Source organism: Oryctolagus cuniculus, chromosome 6 (genome assembly GCF_964237555.1).
Source record: "Oryctolagus cuniculus chromosome 6, mOryCun1.1, whole genome shotgun sequence".
Taxonomy (NCBI): domain Eukaryota; kingdom Metazoa; phylum Chordata; class Mammalia; order Lagomorpha; family Leporidae; genus Oryctolagus; species Oryctolagus cuniculus.
In genome coordinates this window covers 14,166,598-14,192,070 of record NC_091437.1, presented here as the reverse complement: position 1 = coordinate 14,192,070, position 25,473 = coordinate 14,166,598, and the positions used below count along the sequence as shown (strand labels likewise).

General features: G+C 55.6%; 1 protein-coding gene across 8 annotated transcripts in view; it reads left to right on the top strand.

Moving 5' to 3' along the window:
- Positions 1-22,648, top strand: part of ZNF608 (zinc finger protein 608) — a 106,471-nt gene extending 83,823 nt beyond the window's left edge. For 7 of the 8 annotated variants that reach the window (XM_070076059.1, XM_051843367.2, XM_051843368.2 and 4 more), the window contains 7 exons: positions 10,770-10,857; positions 11,320-13,777; positions 15,338-15,755; positions 16,167-16,339; positions 17,822-17,975; positions 20,390-20,471; positions 21,647-22,648. In XM_070076059.1, coding sequence (XP_069932160.1) covers positions 10,770-10,857; positions 11,320-13,777; positions 15,338-15,755; positions 16,167-16,339; positions 17,822-17,975; positions 20,390-20,471; positions 21,647-21,653 — 3,380 coding nt within the window. In that variant the 3' untranslated portion in view covers positions 21,654-22,648. Of the gene's footprint in view, positions 1-10,769; positions 10,858-11,319; positions 13,778-15,337; positions 15,756-16,166; positions 16,340-17,821; positions 17,976-20,389; positions 20,476-21,646 lie in introns of those variants that run through there. The other variant, XM_051843369.2, reaches the window with a different exon arrangement.
- Positions 22,649-25,473: the final 2,825 nt, after the last annotated feature.

Genomic DNA, 25,473 nt, shown 5'->3' with positions numbered 1-25,473 from the left:
TACTAATAATCCCCACAGCTGTTTGCCATGGAAAAAAACACTGATTTATTGCTCCGTGTGCCAACTCCCAAAATGTGACTGTTGTGCAGCCAAACAGTGCGTGTTTGCATTGGTGTTAGATTTAGCCATTCATGGGGCTGTCAGGGGACCAGGCAGGGCTTTGCCTAGAATGTGAGTGCATGAGTGTGCGCGTGCGTGTTTTATGACCCTGCAGAGAATTACAAGGTGACCCAGTGAGATACTGAAATGTCTAGTCAGGCCTCCCTGGAGTAGAAAGAGGCGCCCGGAACCCTCTGTGTTGGTGCGCGTGATGACCGTTGCTCTCCTTTCTGGACAAGACTGGGAGTGCTGTGCCCCGTGGGTCCCAGTCACTAAAGACTGACAATAGCGTTTCTCTCTCCTGGAAGCCTTGGACTTCACCCTAACTTGATCAGACCGGAGCAGAAAGACAAGAATGGGAACAATGGGAGAGGCAGTAGAAGCTGTCAGAGAGCTTGATTGATTGGCTCCTGCGCCTTGATGCCCCCGTGCATACCACTGATGATTCTGCTCCTTGTGCAGGGGCCATGTGCCACCCAGGGTCAAACTTACCAGCCTTGTGGGGCCAACATCGCAGACTGGGCCAAAGTGCAGTCGATCATTTATATGGGAGTTTGTGTTCAGAATCGCAAGGAAAGCAGCTTTGAACTTGGGAAGGTGGTGGGGGCTGCTGCTTTTCTCCCTACTAGAGCGATTGTGTGCATTGTGTGGCGAGCCCTGGTTGAAGAGAAGGGTGACTGTGGTCATGGAGTATTCATGTAGCAGCTAACAATTGGAGCCACATTTCAGGTGTTTCAGAATCAGTAGGTGAAGGGTGGGTAAAGGGAGCATCAGCAATTTTGGATTTATTAAAAAAGAATCAAAAAAATCGCCTGGAGGCTGTAATAAACCACATCAGGTGGCATGGAGTGACTTGGGCAAGTGCTGCGCACCTGTGGAGAGTGCGGGGTGACCTCATGGGGACAGGTGTGGGGTAAGCAGAGGGATGGGGGGCGTGCAGGTGTGGAAGGGAAATGGATTTCAGCTCTGTGCCTCAAATAGGAAGGGAGCCCAGAGGGAGCCTGGCGGCTGGTGTGTGACAGCAGTGGTGTCGGGAAAGTGTCCATGCACACACGTGTGTGCACCCGCAGTACTCACAGCCAGCCACACAGAGAGGTGGAACAGGGCGGGCTGATTGACCAGCTCCCCTTTGCTGTGCTCCAGTAAGTGCCAACAAAAGCCCATCGCCCTCCCTGTGCGGGGGGGGGGGGGGGGGGTGGTTAGTCACGCTTCATTAGGCTTGTTTACCTAAAGGAGCTGGTCTCCAGCACAGTACTGAGGAGCTTGGCACTGCTGGGCTTTTATCCTCAGCTGAAAGATAGGAATTTCGGAATGTGGGGTGGGGTGGGGATGGGGGGGCAGCCCTGAGGTTGTGGAGGGTCCTGTTGTTCTGGACGGGGAATCGGGGAATCGGGAGGAGCAGTGGCCTGTACCCTGCTCCAGGGAGCTGTTTGCACATGGCGGCTCTGCGGCAGTGGACCCTGTCTGTTGTCACCCGTCTGTTGTAACTGAGGTGCTGGTGGTCTGGGGGAGGGGCCCTCTGTGATGTGGCACCTGCGTTGCTCAGTGCCCTTCCTGGGCAGTCAGTCAGGCTGGGGTTTGCTGCCCTTAAGATGGGAGTGTCATGTCCCCAGGAGTCAGGCCCTCGGGGGCATGTGCCATGCGTGGGTTTCAGAATTGTTTTTGTGCCATAACTGTGGACTTCATGAGGCCCTCGTGCAGGTCGCATGGCTCACTGAACTTGTGTGCCCATCCCCGGTTTGGGGGAGAGAAGGCTATGGCTCACGGAGGCCCTAGTGAGCTCACTGCATGAAGCAGGCCGTGAACCAGGCGGCTCTGTCCCCCAGAGCCATGCTTCCAGGCACTTGGGCAGCTCCATCGGAAGGCCCTGCTGTTCTTCCCTGTGTCTCTTCAGAGGTGAACGAACATGAGACTTGAGTGGCGTCTGTTCCCCCTCCGCTTCCCTTCTTCCCTCCCGAGCCTGAGCCGTGGTGGGTGGGCAGTTTCAGTGCTGTGGGGAGTAGCTCGGACTAGACTAAGTTACTGGAATTAAGACTTATTCTATGCATCTGCTCTCCTCTGTGGGGAGCAGCTCGGACTAGACTGTTACTGGAATTAAGACTTATTCTATGCATCTGCTCTCCTACAATATGGCGCTGGGAGAGGAGAAAACAGCTTCTACCCAGCTGCCTCCAGTTCAACTAATAAACTGTAGGACTTGCTCCTGATTGGAGGAGAGCAGCGTACTCGGCGTGTGGGCAGCCGAGTTGGGATTGGCGGAGAAGGACTATAAAGGAGGAGAGAGACGGCATGCACCAGGAACATCTATGGGGAACATCTAGCTGAAGGAACACCTGTGCAGCCCCCGAGAAGAGCCGGCCGGCGGTGTGCCGCTCCCCTGCGGAAGTGGGGAATGTGGCCAGGGGGAACTGCCCTTCCACGGAGGTGGAAGGGATAGTAGCCAACCCGGGAAGAACCAGCAGCAAACCCGGGGAGGGCCGAGCAGACGAAAGAACAGCGCAGGGTCTTGTGTCGTTCCTCCACGAAGAGGGGGAGCGACAAGTGCCACAGCAGGTGCACTACCGCCCAGGCTGCCTTGGAGGGCCGGTGGCCTGGCTCTTCTGACACCTCTGCTCCTTGCTTTCTCACTGGGTTTGCCAAGGTGCTGGCTTTCTGGTGACACCCAGAATGGACCTGCTCATGTGCCGTGCCCTCATGGGCCTCTCCTGTGTGCACATGCACAGACACGCAGACCCACACAGCCGCAGAGAAAGGCAGCCTATGTCAGCTGCTGTCATAAATCGCTGTTTACACTCTAAGCCCATGGGATCCTAGCAGAGGGTTTGTCTCCAGCCATGGTTGCTGACCTCTGTAAAGAAGGGGCTTGTTGGGAGGTTTTTATGATGTGCACAAGACACAGCTGGTGGCCAGCAGAGCTGCCAGAAGGTGGGCTCTCCCGGACCCAGTACAGCTGGAGGCAGCCCCAAAGCAGTAAGCACTCCCACCCTGCACTGGGCTCCCCCGGACGTGGAAGGTCTGGTGCTCTGGTCCCTGAACGTGTGTGCACGGGAGCAGCTTTTGGATGTGTCTCCTTACAGCTTGAGGCCTGGCGATCGTGAGGGCTTACTTCTGAATGCAGCCTGTGGCTGTGTCGCATGCGTCTTGACAGGCACCCCCGTAGCACTTAGGCCTGGAAACTCTGCTCACCACCCTTGGCCGGTGCTGACGGACAGGCCACGGCGGGTGTGTGAGGGAGACTGGACTTCGGAGGCCCTGGGAGGGGATTTTTCACCCTTTCCCTGTCGTCCTCTGCACCTTTCTGTTTCTTTCAGCTCTGACTCCAGGGGCTCAGTGCGCTGGGTGAGAAGTGGGTTGCTGCTGCCTGGCCCGGCGTGTGGGTCCTTGACAGATATGTGGCCCCTGGCCATGCACAGACAGCCACAGTGTTTCACACCCTTCCCCACACAGTGGCTCCGAGCACCCTGGGCAGGTGGGCGGGGTGCAGGGGGCTTGTCCTACTGAAGGGCAGTGTGCCCCTGTCTGCTTTTCTGTCCCCTTTGCCTGGTTTCCTGGTTGCAGCAATGGCATCGTGATCTTGCTGGCCCTGTAATTAGTGCTCTTGAGCCTGGGGGATCCACTGGGACAGCCAGTTGGGACAGCGGCGTCCTCTCAGTGGCTCATCTTCAGTGACATGGGGGGACCCTGGCCACGTGGCCTGTCCCCAGGGCCACTTGTCCGCAGTTGGAACAGCGATCTCAGGAAAGGAGTGACTGTGAGGTCCAATGGCAAGAACTGAATCGTTACTACAGCTCCCATCCTTGCAAAATGCCTTTCTTGGACATGTGAGCGTTTTTATGTAAAGGATGAAAAAACGCATTTGAAAGAGCTAATGACAGAAGCTGTGAGCCTGGGTGCTGGAGGGGCGCCTTGAACCCGCGTCTTTCCCAGGCGGAGCCGGAGCCCAAGCCCGAGCCGGAGGGAATGGGAGAGGGTGTAGGAAGCCATCCTCTAATGGCGGCAGAATTCAGGGGAACCAGAGGGCGTTGAGCAAGGAGCCACGTGTAGGACTTTGTGGTGCTGTGGTGATGCTATTGCCCGCCAGCCTTGCGGGAGGTGGGTCTGTGCTGGAACGTTCCATCCCGGGCAGGAGTGAAACCTCTCTGTACTGATGGACACCCGCCCCGCCTCGTGGGGACCGAACACGTGTCTGCATTGAACCTGCTCAGTGTCTGAGAATTCGCCTGTGCCCTGCTGTGTGGGGCTGAGCCTCGCGGGGGCCAGGTGGCTCTCGCACAGCCCAGTTGAGTGTGTCCAACCTGCTTGCTCGATGGCAAGCTCGGGCTCTTGTTCGGCCTGTCCCCATGCCGCTCCGCTGGGCACCTTAGCAGGGGTGCTGCAGAGGGTCTGTGGAAGTGTTGCCGTGGGGGTGGGGCTGCACACACACGCACTCCGGGCAGTCCCAAGCAGACAAGGGCGGGATCCCTGTGGCTGCCTGGCTCCAAAGCAGAGGTTTCTGTCATCGATTGTGTTTAAATTTGCTTCCTGAAGGTCTCCTTGTGAGGATTTTTTTCTCACACGTTGCTGTGTGTTGCTTCAGACGTCTATACTGACACCTGAGGTGTTGTGCAGCTAGGAAACCCGCTTGGTAGGACACAGCTTTTAATTACCGGGAAGAAGTAAAGCATCTCTTTCTGTGGTAGACGTTCATTGATCACTAATGATCACTTCCGATCTTGGACTGTCAGGGTCCTCATGATCACTTAGACCTGCGTAGTATGGTGACGAGCATGTCAGCGTCCTCACAGGCTGCGGGGACAGCGTCATCGGGTTCCCGGTGGCGCCTCCCAGAGGCCTCGTTTCTGCTCCCGCTGCTGACCCGCTGGACTCCCCAGCAGGCCACTGTGTTTTGAAGGACAGGGGAAGGATGATGTCACCAAGGAAATGGGGAAAAGAGGCGCAGCAAGAGCTTCTTGGAGCTGACCAGTCAGCCGGGTATTGACCACCTGTCTTCATGGGAGAGAAATAGATGGCAGTGAATAAGCGAGAGTCTAGTTTTCCAAGAAGTTCAATGATTTTCCCAAATCAATACAGCTCATCAGGCCTCAGAACAAAGGCTGCGGGGGAGGTGCAGTGATGGAAGTGGCTGTGTGTTCTTTTGTGTATTAAACCGCCAGGCCCGTAGGGAACAAGGTTTCTTGAGCAGAGTGCACTGCTTTTTTTTTTTTTTTTAATAGGGCTTATTCAGTTTATTTAGGGGAGGAAATCCTTTCACACTCTTAAAAGAGATCTCCATAAGATTGTGCACCATCAAATGTACTTTTGAAAGAGGTAAGTGTAGTCAGGTAGAAAAGGGTGTCATCTCCTTTTTTTGACAGGCAGAGTGGACAGTGAGAGAGAGAGAGAGAGAGAAAGGTCTTCCTTCTCCATTGATTTACCCCCCAAATGGCTGCTGCGGCCAGCGCGCTGCGCCAATCTGAAGCCAGGAGCCAGGTGCTTCTTCTTGGTCTCCCGTGCGGGTGCAGGGCCCAAGCACTTGGGCCATCCTCCACTGCCCTCCCAGGCCGCAGCAGAGAGCTAGACTGGAAGAGGGGCAACCGGGACAGAACCGGCGCCCTGAACAGGACTAGAACCCGGGGTGCCGGCACCGCAGGCGGAGAATTAGCCGAGTGAGCCGCAGCACCGGCCAGGTGCCATCTCTTTAAAAGCAGCGTTTTGCTGTTGTGCTTTGGACTTGGTTGAAAATCTCCTCTTGTTGCCGTTTATAGATAGGGGTTTAGAAGCAAAAGAAAGAGCATTGCTGGTTTTGGGAGTAGCCTCTGGCAAGTCGAGAACCAGAGCTGTGCTCCCAGAAACAAGCCCCATTCCCCGAGTCCTGAAGATGATACCTAGCCAGAGAGGATGGCTGCCCGTGTGCGCAGTTGTGATTAACGGAGACAGAGCGATGCCGGCATGCCCCAGCCGCCGGCACAGAGGATCCCTGCAGACCAGCAGTGCTGAGCCCCTCTGTCCCTTACTCTCGAAGCTCACTGTGCTTGTGCAGAGTCATAGGTGAGCACCAGCGCTGTGTGTCTCTGGGGCCCGGGGCTGGGGTGGCAGCACCCTGGGGTGTGAAGTGGTTGACCAGACTTTGGTGAGTGCCGCCCTGTCTCTGAGCTCCGCAGCCCTGGGTTACAGATGGCTCCATTGCAGGATGTGGCTGGAGCGACTCTTCAAACATTCAGCCCTGAGCGGTAGGGCTGTTTGAAAAAATTCCTGCCTCTTGGGTCATGTGACCATACTTGCTTCTCTTGTCTTGTGCTCCTGTATATACCTGGCGCTGGTCACACCGGAAAGTCCCTCTGCCTTTGGACTGGCTTGTATCCTGTGAGCAACTTTAACTGTAAATTTTGAAATTTCCCCTTATATACTTGGGAGCTTACCTCGGTCCTTTGAAAAAGGGCTCATCGCAGGGTGCAGAGCTCTGAAGCCAGAACAGCCAGCCAGGGTACTGTGCGAGATGCAGCATCATTTAATGTAAGATGCGCCGATTCTAAGTGTAACACTGAGCCGCTGGTGGTGAGAAGGAGTTTGGGACAAAGGCGCGGTGGTAAATGGTGCCTTACACACTGGCACATTGTGTCAATATGTAGGGTGAGGGCCAGCGCCATGGCATAGCGGGTAAAACCACCTCCTGCAGTGCTAGCATTCATATGGACGCCAGTTCGAGTCCCAGCTGCTCCACTTCCGATCCAGCTCTCTGCTATGGCCTGGGAAGGCAGTAGAAGATGGCCCAGGTCCTTGGGCCCCTGCACCCACATGGGAGACCTGAAGAAGCTCCTGGCTCCTGGCTTTGGATCGGCCCAGCTCCGGCCATTGTGGCCATTTGGGGAATGACCCAGGGAATGGAAAACCTCCCTCTCTCTGTATCTCTCTGCCTCTGCCTCTCTGTAACTCTTTCTTTGAAATAAGTGCATCTTTTTTTTTTTAAAGAGCACATAAAATTATTTAGAATTTTTTGAAAAATGTAGGGTGATATGATACCTGCTAGTCTATAACTTTATCCTGTGGCCACAAGACCATAAATTGGCGGCATTTTTCTTGACACTAATGTTTCCCTACAAAAATCATAAATTAAGGAAAGAAATGTGCAAGTTTTTTATTTATTTATTTATTTATTTATTTATTAAGGGTCCTGGCATCCTTGGGTTAGAATTGGGGGCTGTTAGAATGAGGATCCGTTTTCTGGCCATGCGCACACCTGGTCCATCCAGATGTGGTCATCAGAGTGAGAGTTTGAAAACACGCCGGGCGGAGACTTGGGTCCCCTTTAAACTGTAACACAGGCAGGTCCTTTGGGAAATGGGGTATTTGCCCAGTTCTTAAGGCAACGGCCTCACGAATGGGAGCAATGCTAATTCCTAGAGCACATCTTTGGGGCAGGATCTCTCCACAGAGAACGCCTCTCCTGGATGTGCTGGGGGAGAGGACGCTGATGGGGGGAGCATGGTCACTGTGGGAGGAAGTCCCTGGGGGGATTCTCTGTCCATTCTCCTTGGTCAGCCCCAATCTCGTCCATGCCTGGGCGTCCAGTGAGCTGGGGGCTGACCCTGCTCCTGCTGCTCGGGAGGACCCAGGCGCGCTGTGTGTACGAGGGCAGGACGTGTGCTGGGTGTGAGCTGGTAGACTGGGGCTGGAGGCTCACTGTGCCGCTCAGGGCTCCCGCTGGACGAGGCTCTGCCACCTTCAAGGTCACTGCCGTCATTTCCTGCCCAGCCAGCCAGCAAGGGGAGACCAGGCCCCCCAGGTTCTCAGAGGTTCTGTGACAGATGTGTTCTTGTTTAAATGCCTGGATGTTTAGACGCTGTACCAGTGTGAGACAGAAACAGTGGCACCAAAGCAAGGAAGAAAGCTGTGTTGGGATTCTCTTTAACAATGGTTCTTCGTGGCCTGTGCTGTGGCACAGCAGGTTAACCCCTGGCCTACAGCACCAGCAGCCCGCAAGGGCACCGGGTCCAGTCCCAGCTGCCCTGCCCCAACCCAGCTTCATGCTGGTGAGGCGAGGAAGGCAGCAGCAGGCGGCCAAAGCCCTGGAAGAAGCTCCTTGGCCTTGTGGCCGTTTGGGGAGTGAACCAGCAGATGGAAGACCTCTCTCTGTGTGTGTCTCTCCTTCTCTCTCTTAACTCTGCCTTTCAAATAAATATATATTTTTTTAAAGTTTACTTATTTTCATCCACTTGAAAGGCAGAGAGAGAAACCTGCACTTCATCTGCTGGTTTGCTCCCTGAGTTGCAGCACCACCCAGGGCAGGCGAGAGCCAGGAGCAGGAACTTTCTCCCTCTGCCTCTCTGGGGGAGCAGGGCCCCCTGCACTCGGGCCGTCTTCTGCTGCCGGGCACTGTATGCCTGGGTCAAGGGTTTTGTTTTTTGCTTGCATGTGGACCACCCGTTTTCATCGGGCGCATGCAGTGAGCCTGGAGTAAGAACCATCCGCTTGAAGCCGTCTGCTTTGCTAGTGCCCTTCCCCGCAGGGCGCAGAGGAAGCCTAGCCCGTGTTCCCCGAGGCCTGTGCACCGCGCGGTGTACACCAGCCCATTCTTCAAACCGCCCTGCGCTGCAGCGCACTACGCAGCTCCAGCTCTGGCGCGGACAGACAGGCGCGGGCGCACGCGTGGGATGAGGAGTAGAGCGTGTGTCTTGAGCATTCTAAGGGCACACGCTTGAGAAACCCAGCAGGCCCTTGCAAGGCAGCTGAGAGCGGCTCTGGTGTCCCTTCAGCTCCCACCGCCCAGGGCAGGAGGGTTAGAGGCCTGTGCGGTGCAGCGTGTGTGCCAGCCCCCGCCTGCCCCGCAGCACGCAGCTCCTGGGCCCGCCTGCCTCCAGCGAGGGCGGCCGGCGCTGGCCAGTGAGCGGCCAGCGTTTGCGGGGCCGGCGAAGGCCGCGGTGGGCGTAGCCGGCAACAAAAGCCGGGCACGCAGCGGCCAAACAATGTGTGCTTCCTCCGCTCCCAGCGTGGAGCGCTGCGTGTTTGTAAGCGTGGGGATCCGCCTGGGGCTGGGGGGAGCGGGTGTCTCAGAGGCCGCCCCCAGCCCCCCCCCCCCTCGCTTTCCTTTCCCGCAGGGGGTTTGTGAAAGAGCCCTTTCGCCCCAATGTGTTCATTTTCACCAAATACCTCATGACCATGGGTGCTCAATGCAATGTGACCTTTTGTACACAGTGGTTAACAACAACAAAATTCCCCCTTCCCCAGGGCACTGCAGAAGACCTGGACGTGATGGCAGGAAATGCCTGCCATGCTCCATCCTAGTGGTTATTTGTGCCCCCCCCCCCCCCCCCCCCCCGCAGGAGCGGCGACACACACCTTCTGGGAAGCAATTCTCAGAATCTCCCTTGTGAAAGAACGCCCCGCCCCGCCCCGCCCCGCCCCTGGAGTCCCTCCGCGCAGAAATTCTGCTGCCCGCTGCCGTGACAGGGTCCCGAGGAAGGGAGTTTGACCTGGTGAGATTTCCCCTAGCATCAGCAAGCTCAGTTCGGGTTTCCTGTGAAATTCAAAATGGCAGTGGTCAGGCGAGGGCGTGGGCCAGCTGCACACAGACTCTGAGTGAGGCTGTCCTGGGTTTTGGGGAGAGAGAGAGAGAGAGAGAGAGAGAGAGAGAGGTGGGGGCAGCGAGGAGGAGGAAGGCTCACTGCCATGTTTCTGTACCCTGATTCTTGAGGTCTGGCCCCAAATCCAGGTCCTTTTAACATCAGCTGTGAAGCAGCGAGTCTTTTAAAAAAAAAAAAAAAGCTCGCTTGTCCTCCAGAGAAATAAAGAGGATGTTATATTTTGTTTCTCTGTGACATTTGTTGTACTAAGTGCACTTAAGTTTAGTAATTCACAGATGCAGAGCTAAATTAAATTGTCTGTCTGCAGAGCAGTAGGGAGAGGCAGAGTGGCTTGCAGGAAACAAGCCGTGTTGGTTTTGAGATTTCTTTTCTAATCCTCAGTGGCAAATGCTTACCAGAGTTGATTCTAAAGATAACCCCCAGAGCACATCTTATTGTGCACATTTATTTTCTTAAGAGGGCTATTTTGGGAGCCCTTCATATGCCACAAGACCAAACAGTGACACGGATACCCTAGGAAGGCTGGTGATTGCCTGCCTGAGTCGGAGAGGGGAGGGTTAGGAGAGAGAACTCACAGCTCAGCGTCTGCCGCCTGGCTTCCGAGTCCCTGTTTTTAGGCATCTGCACCTTTTTTTTTTCTTAATAAAAATGGCCATCATTTCAGAGTTGAATTGGAATCAGAACCGATGGCTCCCAGTCCCCTCTGGTTTAAGCCCTGGTAACTGGCGCTCAGTTGATGTTGGCCGCTTGCCAAGCGAAAGCAATTATGTGTAATAATAGAAAAATTAAGAGGTGAGTGTTGCTGTTTTACAGCAGGACATGGCAAGAACCATTTCCTTCTGTCAGCGGTATCTTGATTACACTCTCACACACTCTTGCCACACGCATGCGCATGAACACACACACACACACACACACACACACGAATACACAATTTCCTGTGGGTTTTAACTTGAGGTCACTGAAACCAGAAAGAGGAAGAAGGCAAACCACAGCTTTTGAAAGCAAGCGAGGATAGAATGTGCTGGTAACACCATCATCATCATCACCACTGAGCTGGCAATCACCGTGCTGAGCGAGGCCCTTTCTTTGCTGTCTCCCCCCAACCAGGTGTCCTGGTGGTCAATGTCACATGGAGGAACAAGACTTACGTGGGGACTCTCCTGGACTGCACCAAGCACGACTGGGCTCCCCCAAGGTATGCAGCAGCTCTTTGGCTTCTCCGCTCTCTGCACACACAGGGAGCCACATGGAGAGACCAGTGCTTCGTCCAAGTCTGCCTGTGGTTGCAACGTGAGCAGCTTGGGATTGAGCACGGTGAGACGCAGATGCTGGGTCTCTTCTCAGAGGCCCGCTGGCCGCCCCTTCTCTCTTTCCCTTGTCATCGTCTTTTCTCAAACTGCAAATCAGAGCTGGGCTGGAAGCAGGCAGCCCCCCAACCCCCGACCCCCGTCCCCCGGAGCCGTCACAAGACTGGTGGTGGCCTGTCCTTGTGCAGGTGTTGGAGGGAAGGCAGGGGGGCCTCGTCCTGGGCTGGGCGCAGCCGTGGAGCCCCTGGGGTGTTGCCTCCCCGTTTTTTTGGTGCCGCATCCTGTCCCATGTGATGTCACCTGTTCTTCTGTGGGTGCTCTTTCTGACCTGTGTTCCTTGTTTCCCCCAGGTTTTGCGAGTCACCAACAAGCGACCTGGAGATGAGAGGGGGCCGGGGCCGAGGGAAGAGAGCGAGGTCAGCCGCCGCGGCCCCTGGCTCCGAGGCCAGCTTCGCGGAGTGCCGGGGGCTGCAGAGCAAGAACCGAGGGGGGGCCAATGGGAAAGGGAGGCGGGGCAGCCTCAATGCCAGCGGCCGCAGGACGCCCCCGAACTGTGCCGCCGAGGACATCAAAGCCAGCCCTTCCTCCACCAACAAGAGGAAAAACAAGCCCCCCATGGAGCTGGACCTCAACTCCAGCTCCGAGGACAGCAAGCCCGGGAAGCGGGTACGCACCAACTCCAGAAGCACCCCTACCACGCCCCAGGGGAAGCCGGAGGCCACCTTCCTGGATCAGGGCTGCTCCTCTCCTGTGCTGATCGACTGCCCCCACCCGAACTGCAACAAGAAGTACAAGCACATTAACGGCCTGCGCTACCACCAGGCCCATGCACACCTGGACCCAGAGAACAAGCTGGAGTTTGAGCCCGACAGCGAGGACAAGATCTCGGACTGCGAGGAGGCCCTGAGCAATGTGGCCCTGGAGTGCAGCGAGCCCAGCACAAGTGCCCCAGCCTACGACCAGGCCAAGGCCCCCGCGTCTCCTGGTGCCGGGAACCCCCCTGGGACCCCCAAGGGGAAGAGAGAGCTGCTGAGCAATGGCCCGGTCGCCACGCTCGGGTCCAAAGCTGGAAAGAATTCGGGCAAAAAGAAGGGCCTGAGTGCTGACCTCAGCAACCTGCCCGTGATCTCCAACATGACGGCCACGCTGGACAGCTGCTCGGCCGCCGACGGCAGCTCGGCCGCAGAGATGCCCAAACTGGAAGCCGAAGGGTTGATTGACAAGAAAACTCTGGGAGAGAAGGAAAAGGGCCGGAAAGCCAGCAACTGCAAAATGGACAAGAACCTGTCCAAGCTGAAAGGCGCCCGGCCCATCGCCCCAGCGCCCGCGCCCACCCCCCCGCAGCTCATCGCCATCCCCACGGCGGCCTTCACCGCCACCACCACGGGGACGATGCCTGGCCTGCCCTCCCTCACCACCACCGTCGTCCAGGCCACGCCGAAGAGTCCCCCGCTGAAGCCCATCCAGCCCAAGCCCACCATCATGGGAGAGCCGCTCACCGTGAACCCGGCTCTCGTGTCACTCAAAGACAAGAAGAAAAAGGAGAAGCGGAAGCTCAAAGACAAAGAGGGCAAGGACTCGGGCAGCCCGAAGACGGACGCCAAGCTGGGGAAGCTGGAGGAGCCCAAGGGGGCGGCGGGCAAGGACCTGGCGGGGCATTTCCTGAAGGACCACCTCACCAAGGGCGAGGGGCTGGCCAATGGCCTGGCGGAGTCCCAGGAGAGCCGCATGGCCAGCATCAAAGCCGAGGCCGACAAGGTGTACACGTTCACCGACAACGCGCCCAGCCCCTCCATCGGCAGTGCCTCCAGGATGGAGTGCAGCACCCTGGTGAACGGGCAGGCGCCCATGCCCGCCCTGCACGTGCTCGCCCAGAACGGGCCCGAGAGCTCGGCGGCGAAGACCAGCAGCCCCGCCTACTCAGACATCTCGGACGCCGCAGACGACGGGGGTTCGGATAGCAGGTCGGAGGGCATGAGGTCCAAGGCCAGCTCCCCATCGGAGATCCTCTCTGGCAAGGACGGCGTCGCCAGGGGGCATCCTGCAGCCGCAGCGCAGGCGTCTCAACTGAAGGAGTCCCCCTCCCCCTATTACCACGGCTACGACCCTTACTACTCCCCCAGCTACATGCACGCGGGCCAGGCGGGCGCGCCTGCAGCCGGGACCGGCGGGAGCTCGCAGGGGATGAAGGTGAAGAAGGAGTGTGAGGAAGACGCCGAGAAGAAAGACAAGGCAGAGCAGTTAGAGTCTAAGAAAGGGGACCACGGCGCTGCCCCCCTGCAGCCGCAGCACCAGTCGGTGATCACCCAGAGGCACCCGGCGCTGGCCCAGTCCCTGTACTACGGCCAGTACGCCTACGGGCTCTACATGGACCAGAAGTCCCTGATGGCCACCAGCCCCGCCTACAGGCAGCAATACGAGAAGTACTACGAGGACCAGAGGCTGGCCGAGCAGAAGGTGGCCCAGGCCGGGAGAGGAGACTCTGAGCGGAAGCATGAGCTCCCCTTGAAGGAGCTGGGCCAGGAGGACGGTAAACAGAAACACGTGCCGTCGGCCACGGTCTCAAAAGCTCCCTCTACCCCGGAGCCTAGCAAAAGCCATTCTAAACTAGGGCCTTCCGTGCCTAATAAAACTGAGGAGACAGGTAAATCGCAGCTTCTCTCCAATCAGCAGCAGCAGCTTCAGGCCGACAGCTTCAAAGCTAAGCAAATGGAAAACCACCAGCTTATTAAGGAGGCTGTAGAAATGAAATCTGTCATGGACTCTATGAAGCAGACAGGTGTAGACCCAACCTCGAGATTTAAACAAGTAAGATTGTGGAACGTGGCCCCGAGAGAGAGAGCAGTCTGGGCGTGGATCTGGTGCAGACCACACGCAGCCGAGGAGCCCCCACCACCACCACCCGCCCTCCCCTGTGCCCCCACCACCACCACCACGTGAGGGTCTCCCCCCTTGTCTCGGGGCTCTCGGGAGCTGCCCTAGGGCTGCCGCGGAGGGCACGGCGCCTGCTGTCGGTGTTGGGCGCGTGCAGTCGGAGGCACCTGGGGATGTACGCCTGGCTGGCTCATGCGCCCTGTGACTCTGTCGAGGCCCCCGGGGGGTGCAGGCGTTCCAGCCCAGGGCGGCCAAGTTCCCGTCCACCTCCGAGGCTGTGGGTGTCCTCTCTCTCAGATGCTCGTGTCCGGTTGGTTAGCATCTTCTAGGAGAATGCAAACCGGGCCCCTGCATTCACCCTGGCCGTTCATGATCTTTTTTGTTTGTTGAACGGAATGTGGGCCCTAGGTGTCTCTCCCCCGGGCTCTGTCTTACTCCCTGTGTTAACTGCCCCAAAGCAGAGCTCAGAGGTGCGCACTTGTGAGCAGAGTTTGGGAGGGGCCCCAAGGTCAGCCAGCCTGAGAACCCGTGAACCCGGGTTGCGGTGCAGCCGTGCGTGCGCCAGCTCATCCTGTCCCTGCTGACTCGCCAGCTGCACCGAGCATTGGTCCTGGTATTTCCCAGCCTCAGAAACCCTCGTCCTCGCCATCTCCCCCAACCCCCCTGCAGTGCTGAGAGCGTCCCTGGTGAACCAGACGGGAACTCCTCCCCCGCTACACGCCTGCCACAGGCCAGGAGGATGCCGAGCCCCCACACCCCCACCTTCCCAGGCTGCAGCCCGGCGGCTGCCCCGCAGGGCTCCATCAGAAGCATCTGACCCGGGGGCGGGGTTGGGGGAGAGGCGGGGTGCATAGATGGTTCTGTGTTTCTCATAGAGAAGCCATCTTGTGTGCTCTCAATTTGAACTTGTGTTTTGGCTGAGATGTTAGCGTTTGACGAGAAGTGAGCCGATGTACCAAGCGAACCTCAGCCGTAGCAGACACAGAAGTGTGTTAGGAATCCCAGGGTTTTTCCTCCACCTCAGCGATGTTAGCAGGTGTTGTAATTACATAAACTGACCCTTACTAGCTTACACTGGGGTTTTTAAAAAATTATTTTTTTTGTTTTTAAACCTAGATGAGATAGTAAAAGGAGAATGAGGGTTGGAATTAGCATGTCTGATGGCGTTATTTATGCGAAGTGACCTTAGTTCCAGCAGACTGGAGTCTGGAGCACAGCTCCGCTATTGGACACTGATGTGACCTTGACCTTGATGTTGCTTGTAAAATTTGGTCTTGTCATCTGTACGAGGAACCCGTGGTATCGCCTACCCCAGAAATGATTTGCTTGGTGCGGGAAGGGGGTAAAGCTATTGGCCCAGTGCCTGACACATACATAAATGTTAAGTTACTATCAGAAGTCAGAGGCGTAGTGCTGTCGTGACGATGTAATGGGTTTTCTTAGAAATTGAAATTTGCAGACACACACACACACACAAATCTCTTTTTCATTTAGGACCCAGATTCAAGGACTTGGCATCATTATGTGTACCAGCCCAAATATCTGGAGCAGCAAAAGTCCGAAGAGCTTGACAGAGAGAAGAGATTGAAAGAGGACAGTCCGAGGAAAACCCCTAACAAGGAGGGCGTGGCGTCCAGCCTTCCCGTGTCCTTGGCGAGCATCAAAGAGGAGCCCAAGGAAGCCAAGCGTCCCGATTCCCAGCCGCTGGAGGAGAACAAGCTGAAGAGCGACGACCGGAAGACCCCTGTGAACTGGAAGGACTCGCGGGGAAGCCGCGTGGCCGTGTCCTCCCCCATGAGTCAGCACCAGTCCTACATCCAGTACCTGCACGCGTACCCATACCCGCAGGTGTACGACCCCAGCCACCCCGCCTACCGGGCGGTCTCGCCTGTCCTCATGCACAGCTATCCTGGTACGTGCCGAACGCTCTGACTGCACGTGAGTGGGGGGCTTGGCGTCTGTGATGGTCCAGTGTGCCTGTTAGACTGACAGAGCCTTTATCGCCTGGGAAAATAGCCTAAGCGCTTCCTGTCGTAATCATTACGGCTGCCATTGCTTCCACTTAAGCAGACGCACAAGTGTATGAAGTGGCCGTAAGCTCCGTTCTGTACGTAACCTCCGTTCACCAGGATGGATAAACTGGGGGAAGAAAATGGGCGCACGTGGTCCCTGCAGTTTAAGGATGACGGAGCCCGGTCCTCATGTGACCCCCTGTGTTGAGATCCCCACCTCTCATCCCACGGTCCTGTAGCCTGAGGGATTCTGTGTTCTGTCGCCAAGGTGTAGCCTGTAACTCGATGCAGCCTTTGTCGTGTGTCTGCAGGGGCCTATCTCTCGCCAGGATTTCATTACCCTGTCTACGGGAAGATGTCGGGGAGGGAAGAGGCCGAGAAAGTCAACACCAGCCCCAGCATCAGCGCGAAAGCAGCCACCGAGTCGAAAGCCCTGGATCTGCTGCAGCAGCACGCCAGCCAGTACCGCAGCAAGTCTCCCGTCGTAAGCCGCCGGCCACTGCTGTGTTTGGGGGCGCCCTGGGGGGCAAGCTAGAGAAGGGTTGGGAGCCCCAGCTGTGAATTCAGGGGTGCTGTGTTATCCCAGCACACAAGGAGCGAGCGCTGAAGGGTGAGGCTGTGTCACACGGAAGGGGACATGTAGTCGAGGTCCGTGTGGCTGTAGCAGGCTTCCCTGTTGGAAAATCTCGCGTCAGAACTCACTCACCCAGGGCTGGAGTTTAGATGCGTGGGGGCCAGCTTGTGGCACAAAAGCCATTTTTTTTTTTTTTAATAAAAGCCGGAGAAATTAAGTCCTGGAGGATTCTGTCGTACAGCCTGCCTGTAGCTAAGTAGTTCAGAGCCTGCAAGCCCTTGATCCATTGGGCAAATTGTGCTTTTTGAAAGTGTTTTTCTTTTGGGATAGGTTTGTAAAAAATCTGGGACTCTAGTGTACAAGTTCAGATGGGCTCCTTCTCCTCAGACAGTGGAGTCCGGTGCAGTCACTTGGGCGCAGTGGCTCAGAGCAGGTAGCCTGAGCTGGCCGTATGTCCTGCTCCCCACCTGTGCGAGCACGGGTGGGGCTCAGACCCACCCCACCCCCCAGCCTGCATCCCTCGGTGTCCACACTGGGCGCCTGGCTTCTGCAGCGGTCTGAGCTGTCAGCGGTCTCCCCTGCCTCTCGGTCAGTTTCCTGCTGGGGGCTGTTCAGGAGCAGAGCCGAGGGCCCGGTGCCCTCTTGGTGTCGTTCAGGCGTGGAGTAGAGTCTTGCACGGGTGAGGCTCCTAGGCAGGGCCCAGCCGCCTGGCTCTGGAGCGAGGGCTGTCGCGGCTGCGCTCTGGCTTAGGTCAGCGCCCTGGGACTGTGCCGACACAGTGCAGGTGCATAGGGGAAGAGGACTTGGGTGAAAGGGTGGGGCTTCTGAAAGGCACACATGTGCAGGAATGCACAGTCCTTCACCGTCCCGGGACGGTGGCTGTGGGCTGCTGACGTCCCCGACTAGATGGCGGCGGACTGTTTGTGGGGCTGCGTCTTTGAAGGGTGCGAAGCGGTTATGGATGCGTTGAAGATGATGAGAAAGTCTCTCGCCCACAAATTACCAGTTTAAAAGTCTAAATGGAAAGCATGGGTTTAAAGATGCAGCTCCAGGGCCTTGTCTCCCTGAATGCTTGTGGAGGAGTTGTTCCTGGGGCATGGTCCAGCCTGGGACACGGTCCAGCCTGCAGCTGCGAGTGAGCCCAGGGCTGCTGTCTCCCTGCTGCAGCCATGCAGGAGACCCTTGGTGCCGCTGCGGATCCCCTCCCTTAGTCGTTGGCTTGAACTCCAGCGGGAGGCAACCCTGAATTATCAGATGAGCAAAGACTGCTGTGTCTGTCTGTCCACCCCTCAGGGGTCAGCGGGCTCTAGCAGCGGGACAGGGTGGTGTGGTGCTCCTGCTGGTGCGTCCGGAGGTGTTCACTTGGGGTGTTGTTTCTCTTCTCTCCTGCAGCCGGTGGAGAAGGCAGCGGCTGAGCGGGAACGGGAGGCCGAGAGGGAACGAGACCGCCACTCGCCGTTCAGCCAGCGCCACCTGCACACACATCACCACACCCACGTGGGCATGGGCTACCCGCTGATCCCCGGGCAGTACGACCCCTTTCAAGGTCAGCAGCGCCGTCCTTGTGGTGTCTTTGTTCCACCTGCCCTGGGGAACGGTTGCTGAAACTGCCTGACCCCACCTTCCAGTAAAAACGCGGAGTGTTGAGTTGCCTTTAGCTGTGGGGAGGGCTCTCTGCCTCTTCCCCCAGTACAGCCCAGGCCCTGCCCGCAGCTCTGTGTTCTGTTGGGACACGGCGTGGCTCCTGCATGGTAATCGTCATGCGTTGCTGGGTGATGTTACCGGGCGCTCAGGGTTATCTCGCAGGCTGAGGATGGTGGCCGGCGCCTGGGACGCTGACCGTAGCAGTAGAAAGATCAGATAGGGACTGTGGGGGCACAGCAGAGAAGACGGGGCTGGGGGTGGCCACCACGACATGGTTTCTTTCATCTCTGCAGCCTGTTTTCCCAAGCAAGTTGCATGAGTAACTAGACCAGATGTAACACTATGCTCAAGGGTCTTGCAGCCCTTCCCTCGCTGAAGGGGGTGGGGGGAGGGTTGAGAAGGGGCGACCTTCTTTCGGAGCGCAGAGTGGGTGCAGGGGAGCCTTGGCTGCGTGGGGGGGTCCCCGGCTGGCAGCAGCACAGCAGGCTGTGTTTGCTCACGGATCTGGAGGCTGAGAGTTGGCGATGAGGGTGCCAGCAGCCGCCGTAGCTGGATGCTGGTGTGGCCAGGCGTGTGTGTGTGTGTGTGTACATGTTTATATGTATATGTGTGTAGGTGTGTCCATGTGCGTGTACGTGTAATGGGTGTGTACGTGTTTATGCCTACGCATAAATCGGCGCACATGTATGTATGCACATGTTTATGTATGTGTATACATGTAGGCATTGTGTGCACATGTGCATGTATGTGTGTTGTGTGCACCCGTGTGTTTCTGCATATGTGTGCGTTTTATGTGTGTGCGTATGCTCATATGTGTGTGAGCACGTGCATGTGTGTACGTGTTTGTGTGTGTATGCATATGTGTGTGAATGCATGTGTGTGTGTGTGTGTGTGTGTGTGAAGCTCTCCAGGGTCTCCTCTCACAAGGACCTAGTTGTACGAGGGCTCCGCCTTCGTGACCTCACTTCACGTCACCCCTTTGAGCCCCTGTTTCTAAACTTACTCACAGTGGTGGGTACAGCATCCCCATGTAGGGTGAGGCACGATCTAGTCTAGACATAGTTCTTCCCTGGTGCCTCTTGCCCAGCTGTGTGCCTATCAAGTAAGACGGTGACACCGGAGACTCTTCCGGGAATGGGAAGGGAGTGACCGGGGCAAAGGGTGGTTCTGATTCATTCAGCCCCTGCGGCCTTCCGTCAGCTGTCGTGTTCCAAGAGAGCCCCTCTCGTCCCTGACTGGCTTGAGCTGAGTGTGAGCAAGCTTGGAAGAGAAAGGGGTTTCATTTCTAGCACCTGTGCATCTGCGGCGAGGTCTGGAGGGCCGGACAGTGGGGCACTTTCAGGGGGCCGGTCTGTGACTGTAGCGCCCTCAGTTCCCTCCGGGGAAGGAAAACAGACGCAAGTCCAGGACAGGCAGAGAGCAGCCTTCCTTAGGTTTGCGTTTGTTGACTTCCCCCGCCCCTGCCCGGTACCACTTTCTGTAGACATTAAAAGAAGTCCACACTTGAGTGATCCCGTCCTCGGAGTGCCGCCTTTCTCTTACATGTTAACACTGTTTCTGGGTTTGATTTAGACTGAGATGACTTCTGAGTTTAATTTACTGATGGTGTGTGCTTTTTTAAAAAAGCTTTTTTATGTTAAATAATATACACAGAGAGGGGTGGGGGGGGGAGGGAGAGAACTTCCGTCCCCTGGTTCACTCCCTGAATGGCCTCAGTGACTGCAGCTGGTTCAGAGCAAAGCCAGGAGCCTGGAGCTCCATCGGGGTCTCCCATGTGTGTGGCAGGGGCCCATGCACTTGGGCCATCCTCTGCTGCCTTCCCAGGTGCATAAGCAGGGGAGCTGGATTGGAAGTGGAGCAGCTGGGACTCGAACCCTTCCTCCTATGGTATGCCAGCATCGCAGGAGGCCGCTTAACCCGCTGGGCCCCAGTGCTGGTCCCTGATCGCGTGTGCCTACGGGAAGGGGAGAGCGTTGAAGCGATCCAAGCATCCGCGCAGTGTCGCGACCTCAACAGCGTGCCTTCTGCTGGCTGGGCTTACCTGGACTTACTCTTTGTCCTGAGCTCCCGCTTGAGGCAGGCTTGCACACCGTTCAGTGCCATGCAGAGCCGGAGAGCTGGCCTGCTCTGTCCACTGCGGAAACCGTGGGGGGTGTGGCGGAGGGGTTGGGACTGGGCAGGCCGGGGGCAGACCACCGTGGGTTTGGTCGACACAGGACGCATTGCTGCCTGCAGCCCTCAGCTGTGCAGCCTGTGTGCTGGGAGCTTTCTTATCCTGGGAAAGGTCACCAAACGCTGCGTTCTTCCCTCCATTAGGCTTGACCTCTGCCGCCCTGGTGGCCTCCCAGCAGGTGGCTGCCCAGGCCTCTGCCTCAGGAATGTTTCCTGCACAGAGAAGGTGAGTCTCCTCCGTACTCTGAGCAGTTGGGAGGGAGCAAGCACACAGGCTGCTGAGGCCAAACCCTCGGCTCTGTGGTGTTCACAGCATGGCGCTGGACGTGCGTGTTCGACAGGTGTGCTGCACCTGCAGCCCGCGTGCCGTGAACCCCATCCCGTAGATGCGCCGTGGATTGATAGCACACTGACCCGGTTTTTAGGCAGTTCGAGTTCTCTCGGGTTATCCTTGCACTTGGTGGAAAAGAATTCACCGTGACTCCCTGCATTGGGTTTCAAATAAAGTCAGAGGTGGACAGACTTGTTTTCATGATGCTGGAGATAATACTTATCCTATGTTTTTTTTTAATTTGTTTTTTATTTATTTGAAAGGCAGATTTACAGGGGTGGAGGGAAGGGGGAGACAGGGAGATTGTTGGTTCAGTCCACAAATGGCTGCAAAAGCTGAGGCTATGCCAGCCTGAAGCCAGAAGCTTCAGTCTGGTCTCCCATGTGGGTGCATGGGCCTACGCGCTCGGGCCATCCTCCGCGGCCTTCCCAGGCCAGTAGAAGGGAGCTGGATCAGAAGTGGGGCAGCTTCACAGGCGGCTGCTTACCCCGCTACAACACTGCACCACCAGCCCCTCCTGTGATATTTTTAATGATTCGTCAGGTTATTTTTAAGAAGGAAAGTAGGCCAGCGCCGCAGCTTACTAGGCTAATCCTCTGCCTGTGGCGCCGGCACACTGGGTTCTAGTCCTGGTCAGAGCGCCGGATTCTGTCCCGGTTGCCCCTCTTCCAGGCCAGCTCTCTGCTGTGGCCAGGGAGTGCAGTGGAGGATGGCCCAAGTGGTTGGGCCCTGCACCCCATGGGAGACCAGGAGAAGCAGCTGGCTCCTGCCATCGGATCAGCACACCGGCCGCGGCGGCCATTGGAGGGTGAACCAACGGCAAAGGAAGACCTTTCTCTCTGTCTCTCTCTCTCACTGTCCACTCTGCCTGTCAAAAAAAAAAAAAAAAAAAAAAAAAAAAAGGAAAGTAACTGATCGGGGGTTAAATTCCTGTACAATGAGTGTTTGTCTCCCTGTGAGATCCCTGGAATTGGGTCCCACGGGTTGAGAAGTAGAAGGGGCCGTGCGGGGTGAGGGGTGCGGGCCGCTGTTTCGGGAGCCCTGTGCTAAGCTGTGCCTTTCTCTTGCAGAGAGTAACAGGAGTGGAAGTGTCCGTGGCCATGTGACTGGATCACATGGGGAAGGCTTTATACAGACATCAGTTCCATGGTGTTAATTTGAAATGCCTTAATGGCAGGCAAAAACCAGTCATTTCATTTTTGTAAATTACAGATTTTATCACAGAGTAACAAATGTTGCTGTAATTAAACTTCTGTTTTATATATATATATATATACGTATACATATCTGTATATATACATATATATATAAATATATATATATATATTCTTTACTTTTTGTATCAGTAACCAGGCTCGCACACACAGGGTCTGCTACCAGTCAGTGAAAGGAGATTTTTAAAGACATACCTGTCACGTTGAGAAGTGTTAGCCGCGTTCGAACGGCTGCTTTTCCTTTTTCTTTCCTTTTCCTTTGCAACTGTAAATAAATACCGTTCCGTATCGTGTGCCTGAACCTTGCATCTCCTTCCTGTGTTTCCCAGAAGCCCCTCAGTGAGGCGACGACACTTGGGTACAATGTAGATGTCTACTTGGTGGCTCCTGTGAAAGACGCATCAGTGGAACATGTTGCTGTGGTCACTGTGTGTGCTTGTGTATCGTGGGAAAAAATACTTTTGGAAGGCATGGGGTTGCCAGTACCACAAAAACTGTGTTGTATATAATGTAAACATGGAAAGGGGGAGACGGTGAGCATCTGTGAATAATGAGGTGTCATTTTTGGATAATCTTGAATGGCAGATAACCCAATAGCCTGCGTACCAGAGACATCTGTGATTGTTCTATTACTTGAATAGTCCTGCGGTCCTTCTTTTTGTTCTGTTTTGTTTTTTTTAAATGTTTACAATTATCCAGTTTTAGAAAAGAGAGACTTTAACGCCATTGCCTGGTTACTTGTTTTATGCTGTAATCTAGTTTATTTTATGTAAAATGTATATTGAATGCTTTCCTTTTTTATACCTGCCTTAAATAATTTGGCAATCAGAATTAAAAAAGGTTTTTTTTTTTTTATAATGGCTTCTTGTCTGTCTCGTGTTATTTCTGGCTGGCTGAGAGTGACCCACACTTTCAAACGAGGGTTTCTGCGTCTCGAAACCTGAATGCTTAACAGAACAGTGCCCAGACATTCACCTTTGTATGGAAGAACACAGGCTTACTTCTTAGTGCTGTATTTAACTGAGTGACTGTGCACTTACTAAGGGCTGTCTTCCCCCAGCGTGAGGCGTCTCATCCCTACAGATGGGTCCTGATGCATTTCTGCTGTGTGGACTGACAGGCCAGATGTAAATCCAGGGACATGGGGACAGGAGCTAAAACGCATCAGCCAGGCAGCCAGCGGGCGTTGAACTGCTTTACTGGAATGTTCCGTGCCACACTTGAACTCCGCCTGCCCTCTCCCTCCTTTCCTCCCAGCCACTACTCACCCCGGGCACTGTGCAGAGCACTAGGGTAAAGCATGGATTGAACAGACAGCCACTCCTGCCCGCGTAGAGCTGGCATTTTCTAGGGCCTGGGCAAGATACGTTCGTAACATTCAGGGGTGTTAGATACTGGAGGAGCGCAGCCCAGCCAGAGGAGCAAAGCCCGGCAGGGGCAGGAGGCCAGTATGGGGCAGTAAACGGTGCTGAGCAGAGTCCATGGGGAGGCCTTGGGACCAAGCCAGGAGGCCTGGTTGCCCTGCGGAGGTGGAGAAGCAGGTGCAGGGCCCTCCGGGGGAGGGTGCACGGGCACTGGCGCTGGCAGGGGATCAAGGCTCAATCCAGCTGTAGGCTTTTAGGACTTGACTGTAATGGCTAAGTACAGGTTCTGCGCCTTGGATTACCAAGAGGTTAGATTGGCAGAATTGGTCTTGGTGTAATTTGGTTGGTTCTATTGGGAGGCATTGGCTTCACAAATGAATGGACTTTTTGCCATCGCGAGGGGCACCTCCCTGCCTTTGAAAGGCCACCTGCAGGTGTCACATTTGCTGCCTGCCTTTGGAGCCCCGTCTGTGTTCTTCGTATGTTTCAGTGGTAGGATAGTTTTTCTCCCAAGTTCCAGCCTGTCTTTGAAATTTCATTTGTGTCTCCATGTGTGAAACCATTGCTTATGGTGCCTGTTCCTGCACTTGCAAGGGTCCTCATGTATTTCTCATCGTCTTGAAGCTATTAAAATTTTCAGTTCTTAAGCCATGTGTTGATGTGTCCTTGAAGATTTATTCTCACTTTGTTAAAAACAGGTGTGTATCCCCTGTTCAGGTGTGACTGACAGAATCTGCTGGTTGTCTCATGTGGCCCAGTTTTTCGTTTCTGTCCCCCCCCCTTAATTGTTTGAAAGGCAGAGTGACAGTGAGAGGGGAGAGACAGAAAGAGATCTTCCATCCGCTGGTTCGCTCCCCAGGTGGCTGCCAACAGCTGGGGCTGCACCAGGCTGAAGCCGCGTGAGTAGCAGGGGGCCCAAGTACCTGAGCCATCTGCTGCTTTCCCAGATACATGTGCAGGGAGCTGGCTTGGGAAGTGGGGCAGCTGGGACTTAAACTGGCGCTGTATCACAGGCTGCCGGCGTCCTCTGATCGGCCTCTTCGCTGCGGGCACCCAGGAGCAGAACTCAGGTCAGGGTCCATCTCCACCTGCTGAGCTGGCAGATTCCTGTGGGGAGCTGGGTCACATACATGGTGGATTTCTGATGACTGCCCTGATCTTAGGAAAACAGATTTTAAAAGCCGGGCACGGTGAAATCCCATCTTAGCTTTCAGCTGCAGAATGACTGGATGTGTGTTTATGGCACACCAGCTTTGTAATCACTTCTAGTGAGGTGGTGAAAGAGATAGGACCATTAATAAGTGCATCAGAACGTGCTTAACTCTGCCACTGTAATGAACAGGGTTGCTGGTACAGACAGCAGGATGCAAGGCCAAACACACGCAGTGCAATGCGAGCTGTGTTTCCCGAGGCTTTCGCTGGGGTATCCTTCCTGACTGGTTTGCATTCGTCACTACATGAAGTTTTGCGTCGTTCCCTCTCTGTGACATCTTTGCTGATGACCACGTGAATTGCCAAAGGCTAGAGCGTGTTGCTATGACGTCTGCCATTTCTCTGGCTGCGTACAGAGCAGTCAAGACCAAATGGTAAATTAAAGATTCCCAAAAGGCAGCGTCCTTGGCTTCCGTTATATTACTATGATGAATCTGCCATTAATGCGGCCTAATTGTTTTACTTTCGTGGACATAAAATCAGTCTCCTTTGTGACTAATAATAGAGTTTATTGATTTTACTAAATGTTACTCATCCTGGGCCTGCACACATCGGCTTGCCCCAAACACAGCCTGGGAGTTCACAGCGCTGACAGTGCACAGAACCCCTAGGCAGAGCCATGCTCACAGCGGTTGCCCCCTTGAATACAAGGTACTGAAAACATCTCTGCAGATCCACTGATTGCTGGATTAGGTGGCCTTTTCATGGAAACTTGCCGTTGATGTCCAGGTCATTAACAGTTACAGCGGAGAAAGCCTGGCCTTGCACATTCACACTGCCAGGGGCCCTGGTGGACAGTGGTCCGCGGATAACCGGGGTGAAGGCTTCTGGCTGATACACGATTGACCAGCGGCTTCAAGGATCATTGCGGGCCATTCATTGCGTCCCCAGCTGTTTGCTTTCATTCTGACTGAGGATCTCTGCCATGGATTCTTCACTTCTTAACAAGGTCACTCCTGAGCGTGCGGGTTGGTTCTCAGCCCAGTTACTGTGGACATGCGAGACTGTTCTGTGCCACCAGCAACCTCCTTGGCGAGTGACAGCCAATCGGCCCTGTGACTGGGAGGACCCCTGCTTGGCCCTGTCCGCACGGACACCACGGCCTTT